Source organism: Sciurus carolinensis, chromosome 12 (genome assembly GCF_902686445.1).
Source record: "Sciurus carolinensis chromosome 12, mSciCar1.2, whole genome shotgun sequence".
Lineage (NCBI taxonomy): Eukaryota > Metazoa > Chordata > Mammalia > Rodentia > Sciuridae > Sciurus > Sciurus carolinensis.
The window spans coordinates 17,853,522-17,872,905 of NC_062224.1; the positions used below are offsets into that span (position 1 = coordinate 17,853,522).

The following is a 19,384-nucleotide window of genomic DNA, read 5'->3' on the forward strand; positions in this document are numbered from 1 at the left end:
GTTCTCAAATTAATCATCTTTCTTCACAGCTTCTTCCCTGGCCTGACACTCTGCAGCACTTTCAGATAAAGGACTCTTCCAGTCTTCCTAACCAGCTCCAAACTCACTCCTTCACATCTACTAGCCTCCACAGCTTCAAGGACCAGAAGAAACGGAAACGTAAGCATAGCAAAACCCGCCACGACCAGGCTCAGATGCATATGAGGCCCTCCACATCGGGTCTCTGTGGGATCTCTCCCTCCTTCGCAACCTTACCCCACAGACACACCACAGCGGCAAAACCTCGCACACATGCCACGCAGCTGCTCTTGCCACTCATCCCTCTGCAGAACTGTCCCTTTCTCACTGCCTCTTGTCTACGATTCTAATCTTTTCAGGCTCAGCTGAGGCAACTCCCTCACAAGGGCTTCCTAAGGCTCTCGAGCTGGGGTCGCTTTCTGGCCTCTGTGCCTAAGGAAGCCTGTGCACATCCCCAACACGGAATCAAGACACAAATATTATAAATCTGCCTCACATCTTGAGTGTGGACTCGGCACAGTTCCCTGGTACTTTGAAGATGCTCAATAAGAGGGTGACTGCTCAAATGAAGGGTTAACTATTCAGTATTTTCTCAGCTCTTAGGCTTCCAAATAGCTGAGCTTTTAAAAACATGTCACTTAAGGAAAGTGGGAGCCAGAGGTTGTTTGGGAAAATGGAAATCTTAATAAGGGTCTATCTGTTTTGAAGGACTATTATAAATAGCAAATGAGAGAGTTACAAGGTCATGCTACCTTCCATGTGAAGCTATTCACATTTTAAGTAGCAGTAGTTCATCAGAAATTGCAAAGATGGCTGGCAATCTTAATCTTTCCAGTAAAGTTTTTCCTAAACTCTTAAACTAATAATTCATAAAGAATTTTTGAGCTCGCAGTGAGAATCTTTGGGAGGATTTTTAAAGGGAGCTTAATAATTAAACTTTAAGTTAGAAGGGAAAAAAGTATAATTACCTGATATCTGGATTCTGTCCAGATAGTATAATTTTAGTGGTCTGGGATGGGAATCCCAGCAGAAAAGAAATTTTAAAGTTTACCAGGTAATTCTAAAGAGAAGCAAGTGTCAAAATCCACTCTTAAGAAATCTGAAATTGTTCCTTTCTCAGATGTCTCATATATAAAATGATGGTATTATATTTAGACTTATGGATAAGTAAAAATTCTTCTGAAAGTAAAATGTATCCAGAGATGTTATATAGATTGCTTTCTCCTATTTGCAATAACTTGGGTCATCTAAAAAGTAAAGTTTGGCTGGGCGCAGTGGTACATGCCTGAAATCCCAATGACTTGAGGCTGAGGCAAGAGGATCACAAGTTCGAGGTCAACTTCAGCAACTTAGCAAGACCCCATCTCAAAAGAAAAAAGAGAAGCACTGGGAATGTGGGAATGTGGATCAGGGGCAAAAAACCAACCCATCAACCAGCAAGGAAAGTTGACCCCTTCTACTTGGCCAATAAGCATCGCTATCCTGATTACCGACATTTAAAATCTACTGAAGAACAATTTAAAAGCAACAAAACAACAAAATCCTCAAACCATAATCTTTATACATGTATTAACAGTTTTTAGTTGTAGATGGACACAATAACTTTATTTTGTTTATTTAGTTTTTTTATGTGGTTCTCGAGATCGAACCCAGTGTCTCACGTGTGCTAGGCAAACACTCTACCACTGAGCCATAATCCCAGCCCTCAAACCATAATCTTAATAAGATCAAGGTACATATACATCATCACTGCATACTAAAATAAAGGTGTCTTTCTAAAGGGAAACTGAGAATAATAACCTAAATTCAGAATTAGAAGCTGTAGGTCCTCTGAATAAATCTGTATTTGTAGTCATGGCATGTTTTTCTCTCATCATGAAAATGGAAAGAAAAGGAATGCAAAGTACTGACGAGTTACTGTGTTTGTGCTCACGATATAAAAGGACCAAGAAATTGGAAGCCACTGCAACTATGCAAGTCTACCTTAAAGTTACACTCAGTGTGACACAATTTAGTACTAGAATCTTCTTAAAATGAAAAGGAATGTTAAAATAATTACATCTTTTGTCCAGAAATGTCCTATAGACTGAAGGAATCTCTCTGAGTTCTTTCAAAAAATGTTCTATCATTGATACTTTGATGCCTGCATTTAAGAATCTGTCCATTTTTAAATAATCCTATTTAAAAAAAAAAAAAAAACTTTTAAAACCCTTTGAGGCCCAGGATCTAGTTTCTTTAACTTCTCAAACTAAATATAATACATATATACATAAATAAATTAAAAAAAAACACACCAAAATGCTTACTATGTTGGGCACAACTGTCATAGAGAGAATAATCAATTGTAAAATACAATAAATGCATGCAATTACAGAGTTTCAAAACCAATCTCCATATATTTTGACCCATTCTGCCAATATTATTTCATCTTTTATCATTTCATTATCTTTTATTAAAAAATAAATTTGAAAGAGTAAAATTGTATGGTGGCAAAATAATTTCAAATTAAATTCTGCTTAATAAATGAACACAGCTACATTTTGTAAAAGGGAAGACTGGAAATAATATCTTATTGTCAATATTGTCATTAAATAAGGGAAAGATGATGTAGTTCTAAATACAGTCTTACTGGAAATTAATAAAACACAAAACACAGAACTGCAGCATATAAAGTAACGTGGTGGACACTGGGCAACATCACTCAATTGGAAAGGAGCCTTAGAAGCATCAGGGATGCAGCATTTTGCCACATTTTAAAAATGCACATAAAAGACACAAAACGAAATACACTTATTACTTTTAGCATGTTAAAAACAATCACATCAAAAAAAGTATACAGATAAAAAATGTCATAGATGACATAAGAAAATAGTGTGTGTGTGTATATATATATTTTTTGCATATATATATAAAATCTGCAGTATTTACCACTGTTGATATATATATATATATATTTCAGAGCAGCTTGGGTGCTGCTTTCATAAACTAAATTGTACAGCTTGGTTCATTACAAGTCACAGAATCATAGTTTAAAAATTGGAATTACTATCCTTAGCACATTTTTATACACATTTATTTCTCAGCTTCCACATGATCTAAATCAAGAACCTGTTATTTTATCAGGAGTTTGAGCTTCAGTGTAGTGTTTGGCTCTAATACACTGCATTTGTTTTGCCATTTAAAAACATCATTACCAAGTTGATTAAAATTACATTAGACTCATTATATACATAAAAATATTGTCACATTCACTAGCTAAACAAATGTTATTTGCATTTTAAGACATACTTTTGTACCTCAAAAACTTAAGAGCTCCAACTTGCAACAGGAAGAGCCATCTATGTTACTTTCTAACTTTTTGTATTCTAATATGAGCACAATAATGTCCAAAACAAGTTCTCCAATTAAAAACAACATTCTTGGAGTGCCCAAAATTTTGTCAGTGTTTTGGTAACTGTAGTGTAATAGAATATTTTAAAAGACATCACTGATTGTTTTAACCATGAACCTGAAGTTTTTTCACAGAAAAGAAAAAATAGTTTTGAAAGTTTGAAAGTCACACTGTATTTTTTAAAAAGATCAAGATCTAAACACCTATTAATAGTTAGAATCATTTTTTTTTTACAATTTTAACATGAATAATGTAATGGCCTGATAATTGCAGCAATATCCATTGATTACATTCTTTAAAGAAAATGCCAGAAAATGATCATGTAAACAACTGCCTTGGGGCCCTTCAAGGTGAGGCCCTCCAAGAATTTAAGAGGCAGAAATGAGAAGTAACCAGACTGTTAATCCTTCTTTCAAATGAACTTCAAAGGCCTTCCATTTTGCCCCTTGAGTGCTGCATGATCGCTAAGTTGCAACTTCTCCTGCAGCATCCCGGTAACTGGCAAGGAACCATGTGCTCTGAACACTGTAAAAGTAAGAGCAGAGCCAGGAGCACAACAACACTAAGAATGATCTGGGGAAATGGATACAAGGAGCGCTGTGCCTTTGGCCATAAACTTACCTACCTGCTCTAATTTTTAAGCACCATTAAGTGGTCAGCCTTTCTCTCCCATGTCTTTATTTTCAGATTGAAAGAAAATGGCAGCCATTGAAGGAGAATGATGAGCATTCTGAGATACTATAGTCACAAAGTCAGGGCAAACTTCAGTCAGTTTAGGTCCCAGGTTAAAAACATGAGGGGGAAAAACCTAGACTAAAAGACAAGTTAAGAAAAAGAAAAAGATCATATTATTCCATAGATCTGGAGTAAGAGTAGTTTAAAAAATTTTTTTTCTTCAAGTCTGTGTTCAAATGTGTATGCACAGATGCCTATAATATCTATTAAAAGACATATTATACATAGCCTTAAAAAACATCTGTTCTACAGTTTCTCAGTGCTTTGTTAACATTAGCCAAAACAGAATGGGCCAAAAGAATAAAAATGTTCAGTTTTTGGAGAAAGATATAAATGAAACTGAGTAAAGGATCATTATTGTGCGTGCATCCTAAATGCTATTGCTATGTTTCCAGGTTAAATTCTTTTTAATAGGTACAATGATGATGCAATTTAAAATGCTCATCTTGAGTAGCATCTACATGTGGGATGAAAACTTCTACATATTCTTATTACTAATATATATCAGAATTGTGCGAGTTGTTTAGGAGTATAAAATACTGCTTTGGCAATTACAAACATAGCAATGTAGGTTTCGTGTGGTTTCTATTCTCTTGTCTTTTGCAAGTACACAGAAATTCTCACAGCAATACTGATTCTTGAACAGAAAGCCCCTCCCGATTTCTGTAGTGATATGCTGGAGGTGAGGGCCCTGCATACTGATACCCAGCTGAACTGGCATCTTCTCCAGCTGGTGAAGTTTTATACCTCACTGGACTCTCTACTGAAACTGCTGGGAGATTATGGTCCTGAAAGGGTACGTGTTGAAAGGCTGAATATTTTGGTAAATTGCTTAAGTGACTACGGTTAGTATCTCGAGTCCATGATTGTCCGTGCATCTCAGGTCTATATGTATAACTAACTTCTGACCATTTTCTGTTATCTGGCAAATAATCCACTGGAGGAATGATGAATTTTCCATTCTTTGGTGACCCTGAATTGCCTGAGTATCCCCCAGCACCAATATCAACAGGAAGAACTTCTCTTCGACTGGATGGTAGTACAAGAGGTGTTGGGCGGCTGTAGGATTTCTCTGGAGAAACATCCATTGACAGAGTAGAACCATAAGGTCTTCTGGAAGGATAACTTTGAGTCCCAGGACTGATCTGTGGAGGTACGAAGCTGCTGTTAGCAGTGGGGATGTGTTTTGGAGAATTTCCGTGGTAAATAGGGGGACTGCTATAGGATGGTGGGTGCCCAGTCCCTCGATCGTCCCCTTCTAATTGGGGTGGATACCTTGTGTAGCTTGGAGGCTGGACTTTAAAAGTAAACTTGTTGGCTACTTTTGATGGACTAGAACCTGGCTCAGCATGCTTTCTTGGGCTGTTAGAGTAAACAATGTTCCTTGGACTGTGAGAGTAAGCCCTTTCTAGTGCCTCTTCAGCAGAAGTTCCATTTTCATTCTCACTCCCAGGTACGTTGTCATACTGGGACGCATTGGAGCCTCGCTTCCCATCGTCAACATCCAAAACCTTCATCTTCTGCCTTGTGTTTGATATCCGAGGATCAGTAGAACTTGGGATGGTGACAGTAAGCGTAGGGTGCACTGATCTACTTTTGCCTTCAATGGTATATTTGGCAGTCCTTTCAATAGCTGAAATATCTGAGGGTTTATTCCATTTGGGCATAAATTCCTTTCTGATATTTGAAGTTGCATTGCTATTTTGGTTAGCAGCTGCATGGTTATAGTGCCCAGAATCATCTTGTGGACCCAATGCAAGTTTTCTTTGAAAAGCTGCCTCATCTTTAAGATTTTTACTATCCTCATCTACTGACTTCTGCCTGAGCTGTGTGACTCTTTCTGGAGTACCAGTTCTATTATGATGGTGGGGTGAGTGCTCATGTTTTTTGGAAGGTGATGATCCACTTTCTCTTCTGCTGCTTATATGAGGACTGGGCCTGCCAACGCTCCTTTGTCCATTGCTCAGGTGATTAATGCCAATGGAATGACATTCAGGTGGAAGCTGCCCCAAAGGTTTCTTTGGATATTCATCCTCTTTACCTAAGGGGATAGATAAATTCATAAGTAAAATAAATACCTGAGTAAAGAGTATCCAACTTAAGTACACATTAATAGCTGCATGCTTTTTACATGTGCAAGCATATGCATACATATACATACTTTCATACCATGGAATTTTAATGACTGTTGAGAAGTATTTTTTCTGGAAAGACCAATATTAAAATATACCAAAACTCAAAATCTTATTAGGCAATGTGTATATGTAGGAATAGTTTGTAACATTATGAGCAAGATTCATTGTAATTGTCTAATATGATTCCTGTATTTTGTTCAGACATATTGTTACATGTTTTTTCAAGAACGCAAAGCTGATATTCTATTTCCATTCCTAACACAATTCTGCAGGGTGAGTAATTCAGTGTCTTAACATTATATCACTTTAACCTATCTCGACTAAAATGGTTTCAAAATCTCGGTAAAACTTCATATCAACTTCAAGCATGTCTGTCAAATTTAAAATTCAAATGATGACCTACTGTACTGTCAAAGTACCTTCCTTAGTACAATTTCCTGATAAAAAAAATTCTAACCAGAAGTTAAATTCTAAAAAGATCTTACTTTAAATCCAAAAAGAGAAAAAAAAATTAAAGAAAGAAAATTGTATAAGTTTTGTTTTACATTTTAAGTAATTAACAGAAAATTCATGAGGAATTAAATAAAGGTGAAATGAACTGGTCATTTAGTATGAAGTGTTTTAAGCTGATCTATTATAACACAGGTAGTCAGTAAATACCATCATGAAAAAACAACTGGCTCCATTTGCAAAAATTTCAACTTGTTTTTCACCTGTTACTACAAAATAATGTATTGTCACTTGAAAAAAAAAATCCAACAATAGCTACTTTAGCTACAATAGCTACACTCTGCACTGGTCCCCGTGCTGAGCAACAGCCCCGTTAGTGAGAACACAGACAGTGTTCTTATTATTGTGAGCTCAAGTCTTGATGTTAATAAACCCTGTCGATTCATCATCAGGCTCCCAGGTAAGCCTGTTTTCTTCTTCCTTTGACCAGGCAGATCTCAAAACCCAAGGGCCCCTGAGAGACATGGTCCTCTGTGTTTTGTACATGGGAAAGCAGTCTCAGAAACGTAGAAAAAGCAGTTAAAACAATCAGGGTAGGGCAGCACAGTGAAGAGAACCATCAAGAACAAGGCCCTCTGAACAAAGGCCTAGAGAAGGAGAAAGGCAGAGAACCCCCCAGGTACAAGGCCAGAGGACCCACAGAGCCACCTCACAAAGGACACTGACTACAATGAGGACTTAGGAATCTGTGTGGAGTTAAAAGAAAAACGCTAGAGGCTTTTCAGCAGGGAGTTACAGGAGCTGATGTTTACCTTAGAAAGATCACATTAAATGGCAGATTAGACTTAGATTGTGGTAATCATTAAAGATGATAATGGTAACAATAACTGCTAATACTATGAAACATTCGACATGAATCTGTCACTGCTCAAAAGCTGTACATATGGCAGAGAACCCTGGTCGCTACTGTGTTTTGGTTTTTGGTTTTTGAATAGATGAGAAGCCTGAGACAAAGATTAATTTGTTGAAGAGTTCAAGGCTAGTAAGCAGCAGACCCAGAGTTGATTTTAGAAGTTTTGTTCTTTACCCTATACTATAAATGGGGCAAAAAGCAGTGAGAAGAGGTTTGTTTCTGGGATACATTTTTAGGGAAGAGTCTACATGCTTGCTCAGTGTGTTAGATGGGAACTGTAAGGGAATGAACAGAGTGGTTTAATGACAGCGACAATACCATTCATTCAGCAATAGTTGGCATATCAACATTGCTCTTGTCTTTTTATAATGAAATTATTTTATGATATGTAGAAAATTATTTCAAGTGATAACCCAAAACGTAAAATGCTTGTTATTCAGAAGAGTTTTCTTTGCTTTACGAGTGTTGTATGTGAAATGACCACAGCATTGCTAGTCTGGTTTCTCACTAGTCAACATACGAAATACATGGAATTGAGAAAGCTGATTCATATGTAGCCCAAATCAAGAATAGCCATAAGCAGTTTTTCAGGTTAAAAGCTAATGAGCAGGCTGGGGTTGTGGCTCAGTGGTGGAGCGCTTGCCTGTCATGTGTGAGGCACTGGGTTCGAGTCTCAGCACCACATATGAACAAATAAAAAATAAAGGTCCATCAACAACTAAAAAAATATTTAAAAAAAAAAAAAAAAAGCTAATGAGCAATAAAAATAAAACTGCTCCAGAGTCTCCAAAAAGTTTTATCAGCTTTACGAATAGTTATCTTCTTAATCCCAGATAAACATATTAATTCCTTCTTCCCTGTTGGCAAATAATTCCAACAAAAAAAAATCATCAAGAAGACATAAACACCTAAATAACAGAGGGTTGGAGTGTGGCTCTGTGGCAGTGCACTAGGCTAGCATGCGTGAGGCCCTGGGTTTTTAATTCCCAGCACCACCGAATAAGCGAATGAACCAACCTATGTAACAGAAAAACTGAATGTATGAACTTTCTTTTGGTTTCCTCTCTCTGACAATTTTGTAAGCAGAATACAGTAAACTGATTGGCTAGCTTATGGCTGGTTGACAGTTCATCAGGATAACAGTATCAGTTAATCACCAAAATACCCTTTACAGGTTGGTGAGGAGGAACCCAATGAAAGCATAAACATTTAAAAGCAAAGGAAAACCGTGGCACCAGAGAATGGTCAAGTCACACCCACAAAATGTGCTGCCACAAGGACAAAACTGGATTTGCTGCAAAGATCTTCAGCTGAGTCCTTTGGCTGTCCCCTTCTTTATTCACTGGCTGCTGGCAGTCTGCAGAGAGAACCATCAACTTTTCGTTCACATAAAATCATGTTAAATGTTTAAAAAATCCTCCATAGCAGAATTTTAAAAAAAAAGCAGAGTAGAACAGATCTCAAACTGAGCAGCTACTGTGCTGTGCACATGTTTTCCCTGGAACCACACTGTGGGTGGAGGCTCAGTGCTCTCAGCCTGACTGCAGATGCCCACAGACTGCTTCTAACATTTCAATCTTCATCAATTCACAATTCATGAAACTTAATTCATCTGAAATTAGCTGTTTCAAAGAGTAGTTATCCTTAGGTCTATATCCTAAGTCTCAAAATTGATTTATTTCAATTTTTAAAAATTATGGACTGCCTTTTCTGTTAGCAAAAAGTCACTTATTATTTATCATTTATTCTTATGGTTTTGGCACATTTTTATTGTCAACAATGTAATGAAACCAACTATAGTGATCAAAATTTATTTTATATAACTACGTCAAAAAGACAACTGACTGAAGCAAACGTGGAAGACAGACTGGGGTAGTAACAAATCCACAGAGGAATCTAGAGTTTTCAAAACTTTGCAGATTCCATATTGCTGGGAATGGTCAACTTCAGGTTGGCTTTCCAAAGTGTTTTCCACAGACACTCAGGGTTAGCTAGTTTTTGATGATGAGGGACACGAAAGTGTACCCCACTTCCCTTTCCTTGGCAGTGCAGGGGATAGAACCCAGGGCCTAGAACATGCTTCACAAGCACTCCAACAGTGGCCACACCCCATCCAAAAATGGTACCCTTTTAAAGTGTGGTGGTCAAGCATTTAAGCAATATTCTTTATTTGTACTAAGTGAACAAAATAAAATGTGTGATTACTTCCCTTATCGAGATCTTTGTAATGGAAAATGGATTTGCTGTTCTGGTCCTCACATTGTCTTGCTGACCCTTTTCACAAACACTGTTTCCCAAATCTTGCATATGTCCAAGGTTAGTGTGAACAGCACAGCTAACAGGAACAAATGACCTGATTTTGAATCCTGGCTCCCATTTTGAACTTGTATAAGTAATGTAACCTTTCCCAGTCTAAGATTTCTTTTTTATAAATGAATTTATATATGCCATAAGGATTGGAGTTTATATGAACAAGAAGTCCAGCATATTTCTTGGAATAGAGCAGATATTTAGTAACTTATTATTACTCAATGCTCTATTATTTTTAGACAAATTCAAAGTACGTATTGATTCCTACCCAAGTTTATCTTAATTTTGACTCATTTTAATGTGAGATCTCCCTGAAATTTAACAATTATACCTCCCCATGTAATGCCATGTAACCATGTAACGCCACCCACAAATCTAAACACTGTGTATCAAGTCTTTCATCTAAATAAATGATTACAAAAACCGAACTGAGTAGGATAAAAGATGGAGCACCTTAACTTCTTAAAATATAAAATATAACAAACTCTTAATAAAATCAGTAAGAAAACGAAGTGTCCCACATAGAAAACTAAATAAAGAATGTGAACAGGAAACTCACAGAAGAAAGAAGGTAAATATACCATGAGTTATCAGTGAAGTACAAGTTAAAGTACTTCTGAAGTTAGTATATCTCACTATTGTGGGTTTGGAGAAACAAATTCTCCAATTTGACAATGCATACTGAAGCTTTTGATCTAGCATTTCACCTTTGAAAATTTAATAATTAAGGCACATGTAAAATGTTTGCTATAAGAATATTCCACACTGCACTGTTTTTGAAAAATTATATACTCGAAGAGTTTTGAAATCATGAAACAAATGTGGTAAAATAAGTTATGGAATATAAAATAAACTCAGCAATATATTGCTATGCTAATATATTTTTAACATTAATCAGGAAAAAAGCAAGTTATAAAAGCAGTATAACCCACCAAAATACAGGCACAAATCTATATATGTCTACAAAAATGACTATAAGGGATAGTGGTGGTTAGGCCTAAAAAATTCCTCTTAGACTGGATTATTATTATTTTCGCTATAAATTTTCTACTATGAACATGTATTGCTTACACAGTAAAGAAGTATAGAGTCTAAAAGCACAGAATATATATCTTCAATAGGTAGGATGATATGAATTTGGCCTTTTGGTGTATGACCTACAAGCAGTATCTCTAGTTCATTCCTAAAAGTGTCATGACTTTGTGAAACACATTATCTTTACCTAACTATACTAAGCTAACAGCATTTTTCTGATTCATGAAGTGAGCTACCCTAACCAACGATGAAATCAGATTAATCAGGCATGGCAGTCTTCATGGAACCATGATTAATGGTCACCTTCTTTGGTGGGTAAGTGCTCAAAAAATCCATTTTTCAATTAATCCATTTATTGATTCTTGCCTTAGACATCACACTTACTGATTCAGAATTTACATTATCTAACTTTTATTCCTTTTAAAATGAGGAACTACATTTTTCTCATCTCCATCCTTTAAACATTTGTTTGGTTCTGCGATTTTTCGGAGATGACTGGTAGTCACAGCAAATTCATCTCAAGTTCACTTAGTCAAATGGAATATTCCAGAACACCCTCACTTCAACAAGTAACTGGTCTTATAGTCACACACTGGGTTCCTCTGGCTTCAAGTTCCTCTTATCAATATGTATTCAAATTTTCCCATTCTGATCCCTCTGTCATCACTAGTATTATTTTTACAAGCTAATGATATGCTCTACTTTTTTCTGCACAAAATTTGATTCAAATAAATCATTAAACAATCTCCTTTTAGAGCTATCTTACTTGAACTACCATACATATACAAGCACACCAATAGTGTGCTGGTCTTTGTTGGTTTAAATGTCTCTTTTCACCTCTAGGCAACTAACTGTAAGTAAAAGACTCCAGCATAGCAGCTGTGTATGTACAGGAATCACCTGTGCCCTCAGCCTGGGCTCTTTTTAATAGGTATAATATTGCTGCTGCTCACTCCACTCATGTTTTTAACTCAGCTTCATGTCTAAAATTTCATGTTCCCCTTCTCCCTCCTCAAAAAACAGGAGTTGAAGAATTATTGCCCTAATTAAGGGAAAGGTTTTTGTGAAGATATCACATTAATGGTACTTTTAACCAGTGTTTGGTCATACATATTAAGTGGCAGGTATTTTTATGCCAGTGCTAGTAATTAAGAGTAATCTGTTCCAAACCAAACCAAACCAAACCAAACAAAACAAAACGGAAGAAATGTAACAAGATGCATTTTAGAATAAAGGCAATTCAAACATTATTTTTCTCTTAAAAAAAAAAAAAAAAGAAGTCAACAGAATACCTTTTCTCCAAAAAGATAAAGGAAAGGGTCCCCTTTTAAATCCCTATAGGCTGATGCACCTTTGGTCTTACTCAGGTCTCTGTCACCACCCAGTGGACACCACATCAACTACAAGATCCGCAGATGAACTGCCTTGGAGGCATGAGCAGTTTTTTTCACCCCAGGAGACATAATAACATAAAGTGCTGATCATGCTCCCTGAGCAATGTTCTACTTTAAAACTGCAACAACTGAAAATACATACTTGGTCTGTTCCAGCAGTTTTCAGTAAGAAATGGTGGGAAGTGACTGCCGGGAGAATTGTTCAACTATTCGGTTACCCTATACCCTCCAGATCAAATATTAAGTCCAACTGAGTTTTATAATATTCTCACAAAATTATTGACTTAATATATGTAACTGAATTGCAAATTATTTTATTTAATTTACCCATTAGCCAGAAGAATACACAGTTCAAACATTACTAAAGCCTTTAACAAGGTGATTAAAAGAAAAACAGTTATTGTAGTTAAGCTTGTAGGACTGACTTTCTTTTCAGCAGATCAGCCTTTAAAAGACAAGGGAAACAAAGGACATAACTATTAACAAATTTCTCATTGTAAACCTATTCAGACCACACAATTCAACAAATCTGTGAAATAATTTAACTTTAACAATTCACATTTTGTGTTCCCTAGAGTTTCAATTCACACACATAAAAAGTACAGTGTGTGGAACACTGATTTATATAGATAAAAATGAAAACTCACTCAAACCCTCTTAAAAGTGGGCATCCCCTTACCCCCCACTGTAGTGCTGCATGCTGGGCAAGTACTCTACCATCAACCACTCCTCCAGGCTCAGAAATTTTAACACACAATAAAATTGACTTCTGTGTACAAACAACACAGAATGATTCATCACTCCAAAAAACTGCTTTGTGCTAACCTTCTGTAGACAGATTTTTACTACCTAAAACAATTAAAACCTCATTCATTTCAGGTGGGGAAAAAAAAAAAACTTGAGTGTCAACTATATGCCAAGCACTGCCTTCATGCCAATAATGCAGAATTGTGGTTACTGTTCTCAAGGAACTCACTCCATGCAAGAGATGTACTAACACAAGGGGCCAAGCACTGGAAGTGTGAGGTAAGGATCATGCTGAATTCAGTTCAGGAACAAAATACAGGTGATCAAATTCCGTGGGTTTGGAAAGATCGGGGGGCTCACTGAGAAGCCTTCAATAAAGTAATGATGCTGAAGCCACATTGCGAAAACTTAGCAGAATGATGAAAAACAACTGGAAATTATTAGGAACATTCCTGGAGGAAAAGCATATTACTGTGAATAAGCAGCCTCTCCCCACCTTTAACCCCTTTAACTGTGACCTCTAAGTAGTACCCATTTTGGTGTCATGTACAGCACTGGCTTTGGAATCAGGCTTGGGGGCAACTGAAATGCCTGTCACTTATAAATGTATGACCTTAGGTGAGTACTTAACCTGGAAGACCAAGTTTCCTCTTCTACAAGTTACTGATAATAACTGATGGCAAAATTACAATGAAAACTACTAAAAATTAAAGTAAATGACAATGTAAGAATTATGGCCTTAACAAATAAGAAACAAATGAAAAGAACATATTATTCCATAAAGTTCAAAGATCTCTAAAAGTATAAGGTAAAGATAAAAAACCAAAGAAATGAAAATCCAGTACACCAGGTGGGAAGATGAGGTCTTCCTTGAAAAGGAAGGAGGAGGCAGAGTGCAACTGGAATCTACGACAGCTAGATCCTGGTACAAAAACTGCCCAATGGCATCGACCTTGTGAAAACGGAAAGCGAGGCAGCCTCAAGTTGAGGTCACTGCCAAGAATTCAGATGGTGTCCTAGTTTATAGTTCCTCTAGGTATCCCAAATTTATATGAAAAAAACATCTTTCAATTCCCGAAGATCTAGAACTAAGTACAGACAAGTTCTTTAACTTGATTAATTGGATTCTCTTTAGAATCAAATACGTGATCAATTCTGTATTTTTTTGCATTAAGAGATCTACTTGTATTTCATATATTGCTTATTTTACATATTAATATTTATGAGAATTTGACCATAATTAGCCTTTTCATGCCAATATAAAATATGTAAATGAACCATGATCTGAGCTTTTGATTTTAAACTCTCAAGCAATATAGAAATATTTAAGAAATTTAATGTTTGGCATATTCTTACCTGTAAATTAGATTTATGAGTTACTGTAAAATTGGAAGCTTTGTTTTCAAAGTGAAAACTGATTATTTAAGTGAAATTGGACATATCAGATTTATAAATACAATTTAAAACGTAACTAAAATTTCTTTAGAAGGGAATGTTAAAATTTTCAAAATTTAAAAATAGTAGGCTCCCCCGCCCCATACTAGAAATGGGAGCCCAGGGCTTTCACATGCTAGGCAACCACTCTACCACTGAGCCACACCCCCTGCTCTATGGTAACTTTTAAACTGAATGAAACAAAGAAAAAACACGTTTCCTAATTTTCTACTTGAATAAACAAAGTACTAACTTTAAAAATCTAAATAAACCTGTGTATAGAAAATTGTTCTTCAAAGTAAAAACAAAACAAAAAAATTAAAGCAAACTTTCATTAACAAATATCCATTCCAAAGGAATGTTATTTTTGTTGGGGAAAAAACTGCATATCAATCATTCAGCAAGGAGTCTAACAGTTTGCTGTTATCATTACTATTATGCTGCCTGATGGTTCTGGGAAGGTGGGGAGGATGAAGTGGGAAAAGAAGAAGACAAGAAGAGTTTTTTTAATGCTGAACCATGGGCTTTAGATTTTCTCCCATAAGCACTGCACTGCCCTAGGAGGGAATGGGCATTTCACACCACCACTCTGGTTCTGTGAGGAAGGGACACTGGAGCCAGGGGCCCCAGTTTATGATGCTGCTGCTCTGGGAGAGAAATGTTAGATATGTTAAGAACTAAAAGACAACTTGATGAGCTACTGCATAGTAACTAACTGGGTGGAGACAGCAGAGAGAAAGAAAAGATGGGTGTTGACCACTTTGTGACAACAGGAAATACAGAAGAGAAATAGGGAAAGCTTCAGAGGTTGGGTAGGGAGATAACCGACTCAGTTAGACATCCAGTCTGTAGTATCTGAGGGGCAGGCAGGTGAAGATCATCACGTACAGTACTGGCAAAACAGGTCAGAACTCAGAAGTTCCCAGGACCAAGATCTTGGTTGTGCGTACAGACTTGGAAATCATCTGAGACTGCTGTGACTGTGGGAAGCTGAACTGCCCAGAGACAGTGTGCACAATAAACAACTTTATGTGGCTCATTTTAAAGACAGCTCAAGAAAAGAAACCAATGAAGAAAAAAGGGAAGGAAGGAAGGAATGGGTAGGGAGGCAGAGATCAGAGCAAGACTAAGACAGAGCAGTTCTCTGGACTGAGCATGAAACAATTTCAAGTTGTGATGCGTGAATAGTGCCACTGTGGTGGAGCACGAATGAGTGTTTTCTTCCTACGTTCCAGTCAAAAACTGTCACTACCAGTACAAAAAACCTACAAAGGAGAAAATGCAATGTTGAAACCAGCAAAGTTCATTTTCTATGAACAAAATAAAAAGTCCAAATTTCTCTAGGGGAAAAAAAGCACATGTATCAGAGCCAAAAACAACAAAATGTTTACTTAAAAAAATTCCTTCAGTTTCATATTTTCTGATACTTTATAAAAGATAAATTTGAAAGTGGCTCTCAATTATTCTAAGAAAAAATCTCTTGATTCTTCTACATATGCCATAAGCTATAATTTTTGGCCAAATTAGCAGGCACAATAGAAAAACAGGGTTTCTAACCAAAATGACTCACTTTTCACAAAAGCTCTGCCACCAGTTTCATTTGAATAGAACATAAAAGAAGAAAAGATCAGTAGGAAGAAAAAAAAATTAAGCATTTATTCTACCTTTTCAGTAGGAATTACAATTTAAGGTAACCAAAAAGCTATAGTTGATGAAGGCGGGAAAGCTCTTTGTTACAGAAGAAAGTATGCCCCAAAATTTAATTTAGGCAAGGATTATCAATGGAGACTTGAACCATTAAGGGAAAGGTTAAAGGAAACTGAGTATATGAACATTAAGCCATAAATTACTTGCCAATTGAAAAGGTATTTTTTAAAAATAAAGGTTTATTTAAAATTTTTTAATTAATCTGGTCCTAACTGCCAAACTCAGCATCATTCATAGTTAAAAACAAAAACCAAAAAAATCTAGTCACTATGTGCCTCCTGTTTAATCTTAATCTAATTAAACTGCTATATCTAACTTCTAGTTTGCAGAACATACAGATGCTAGAGGAACAAGTTAAATGACATTGCAAAAGAAAAACTAGACAACTCCAGAACATGGGATATTACACATGATAACTGGACTGACCTCTATGCAATGGGAGGGAGGGAAGGATGGATGGGAGGAAGGAAGGAGGGAAGGAAGAAAGAGGGAAGGAAGAAAGGAGAAAGGAAAAGCAGGTGGGTAAGAGGAGAGGCACACTGTACCAAGTCAAGAGTCTGAAGAAGCACATCAAACACAAAGGGTGACTCTTGAATAAATCTGCTGAGAAAAACAGTTAAAAAGGCAGTCTGGGGACAAGTGGAAACATTCAACAAGCAACTGGCATGAGCTGACATTGGGGAATCACACCTTTACTTTGTTGATGTGACCATGGCACCATGGTTGGGCAGAAGAGGTGAAGTATCCTGATGTCTTTATTTTCACTTTCAAAACATTCAATAAGCTGAGTGATAGGCTCATGGGAAGGTGATCTACTTTTTGTATGTTTGAAAATTTTCACAATAAAATATGTTTGCAAAAAGTTAAATAGAAATCATAAGACAAACATAGATAAAATGAACATATAAAAACAACAACAATAGTTAAATCCAGAAATAGCTGGATACTTTGATTTGAAAAAAGAATAAGAAGCATGAATATGGAAAAGAAGAAAAACCACTATTCTTTGAAGATATAATTGTATATTCAAAAAGCAAAGAAAACATTCATGTAGTAGTTACAAAAATAATATAAAAAATGCCAAACGCCTTTCTAACTAGTTAGAAAAAAATGGGGAAAAAAAGATGCAACTTATAACAAAGACAAAATCACCCCCTGAGGAACCCAGGAGACCCTGGCTGCTACTCTGCCTGTGTTCTCCTCATCTTGATGACAGCTACAGCAGTGACCCTCGTGCATGTGGCCATAGGACATGGTGCTCTGGCAGCGCTGTCCACCTGCAGTGTCAATGGCCAGGTTTTTACATGGAACGTGACTAGGGGCTGGGATGGGTAGGTACGGAATTCGTAACAGTTCCATGAAGGAAACAAAATGTACTGAGGGCCATCAGAGTCCTCTTAAATTACAATGTTCCATAAGTAGTTCACAATTTGGGAAGGCCAAGTGACCAAAAAAAAAAAAAATCCGGAAGTAAATGTTGCAGTAGTAGCACTACAGAAGAAGGAGAGGTGCTGTGCTGGGAAGAACAGAGCCCCCTTCTCCTGCTCCCTTCACAGCAGGATGATTCTGCAGCATCAGCCCGGACTTCTTGTAGTGCTTATCCACCATGGCCCTTTAATCCCTGCCCCACCCTATCGCTTCTTAGTTAAAAGCTCTTACAAACTGCTGAGTTTCCTCATCTGTAAAGTGAGGCCCAGCACTTTTTCTTAGGGTTATTTTTAAGGATCGAATGAGGGAGTCACTGTAGTATATGCCACATAATAATACTGTGAAAAACACCTGCTGCTAATTAGATGCTAAATCATTACCACCATCCCATTTTCATTACACAGGTTTTGAATCTTAATCTCAGATTTAAACAGTTCTGCAATATTTTTTCTTTATATGTGTATTTTACTAAATTCTTTTAAAAAGTGAGCAATACATTTAAAATTTAAACGTCACAATACCAAGAGTATAGTAATTGCTGCTCCAAATGCATTTCCTGCTACGGGAAAGAATTAGTAGAAAATGGACATTATTAGACTGAACAAGGGTGGCTGACCTCACTTAGCAAAGGCAATGGTTTCACAAGGCCTAAGCTCAACCCAACTGTGCATGCTGTGAGGGGTTGTTTTCTAATCAATCCTGATGACCCCAAACCTCACAGAAGTGCTGATTAAACCCTTCTCAATTAAGTAAGTAAAAGTAGAGCATCTTAGTTTTTACTGAGGGGGAAATGCATTTTCCATTAGTGTAATTCTGTTTTCCTTCTGTACAGATACACCCATGATGACATGAATCAGGAAATGCCAAATACACCTCTACCTGGGAGCACAAATAACTAACTTTTCAACTCTAGCTCATGATCTTCCACTTCCCTAGCCTCTTGCCACGCCCTCTACTGCAGTGAAGGTGAAAAAGGAAAAAATAACTTTTTCTCAGGATATCATACCTTTTTAAGTACTATCTGGTCAAAACTCTTGAAAGTTACTCCTACTACAATCTTCCTACATTTTCTTTTTTCTCCACCTCAAGCTCCCCACCCTCCCCATTTACCTTGCACCTAGCTCTATTACTGCTCCATTCATTTTGCCATCATTTGTGTAAATAATCTCACCTGTGTGCACCTGAAAGTAAGAAACACATTTTTCTCTTCAGTTTTCAAATTCTCAGAAAATCCCCCAGCAGAAAGTCTAACAGTAGGTCCTGGAATATGTGTTGAAGAAAGTGAATAAAAGATATTACCTACAAGAGCCCTGGACTGATAATCAAAAAATCCAGACTCTACTCTTGTTAATGCAATTTGGTAGTTCTGTAGCTTCCTATTTGAGTTTCCTGATCTATAAAGGAGGACTTTACTTGCTCTGCTATTGTATATGGTTTCACAAAATGAGATGATGAAAGTAAAAAGTGCTTATTATTATACTAGTTTAAATAACAGCATAGTTACTTCTGAATAACAATATTATTTGTTAACCAAATTTATAAATTTAAGTAGGAATAGTACAGTTGTTCCATTAGGAGATAATAGATTTAAATAAACATTATACTTACTTAAAAAAAAAAAAAAAGACAGTTGGTAAGGCATTCACTTATATTATTTCTTTACAAGTATTATGCTTGTTCTTTGAAA

At 36.5% G+C, this 19,384-nt stretch overlaps 1 protein-coding gene across 3 annotated transcripts in view; it reads right to left on the bottom strand.

Moving 5' to 3' along the window:
- Nucleotides 1-2,789: 2,789 nt before the first annotated feature.
- The window catches only part of Usp6nl (USP6 N-terminal like), a 141,673-nt gene continuing 125,078 nt past the window's right edge, over nt 2,790-19,384 (bottom strand). For all 3 annotated transcript variants that reach the window (XM_047520704.1, XM_047520706.1, XM_047520705.1), the window contains one exon: nt 2,790-6,185. In XM_047520704.1, coding sequence (XP_047376660.1) covers nt 4,765-6,185 — 1,421 coding nt within the window. In that variant the 3' untranslated portion in view covers nt 2,790-4,764. The remainder of the gene's footprint in view (nt 6,186-19,384) is intronic.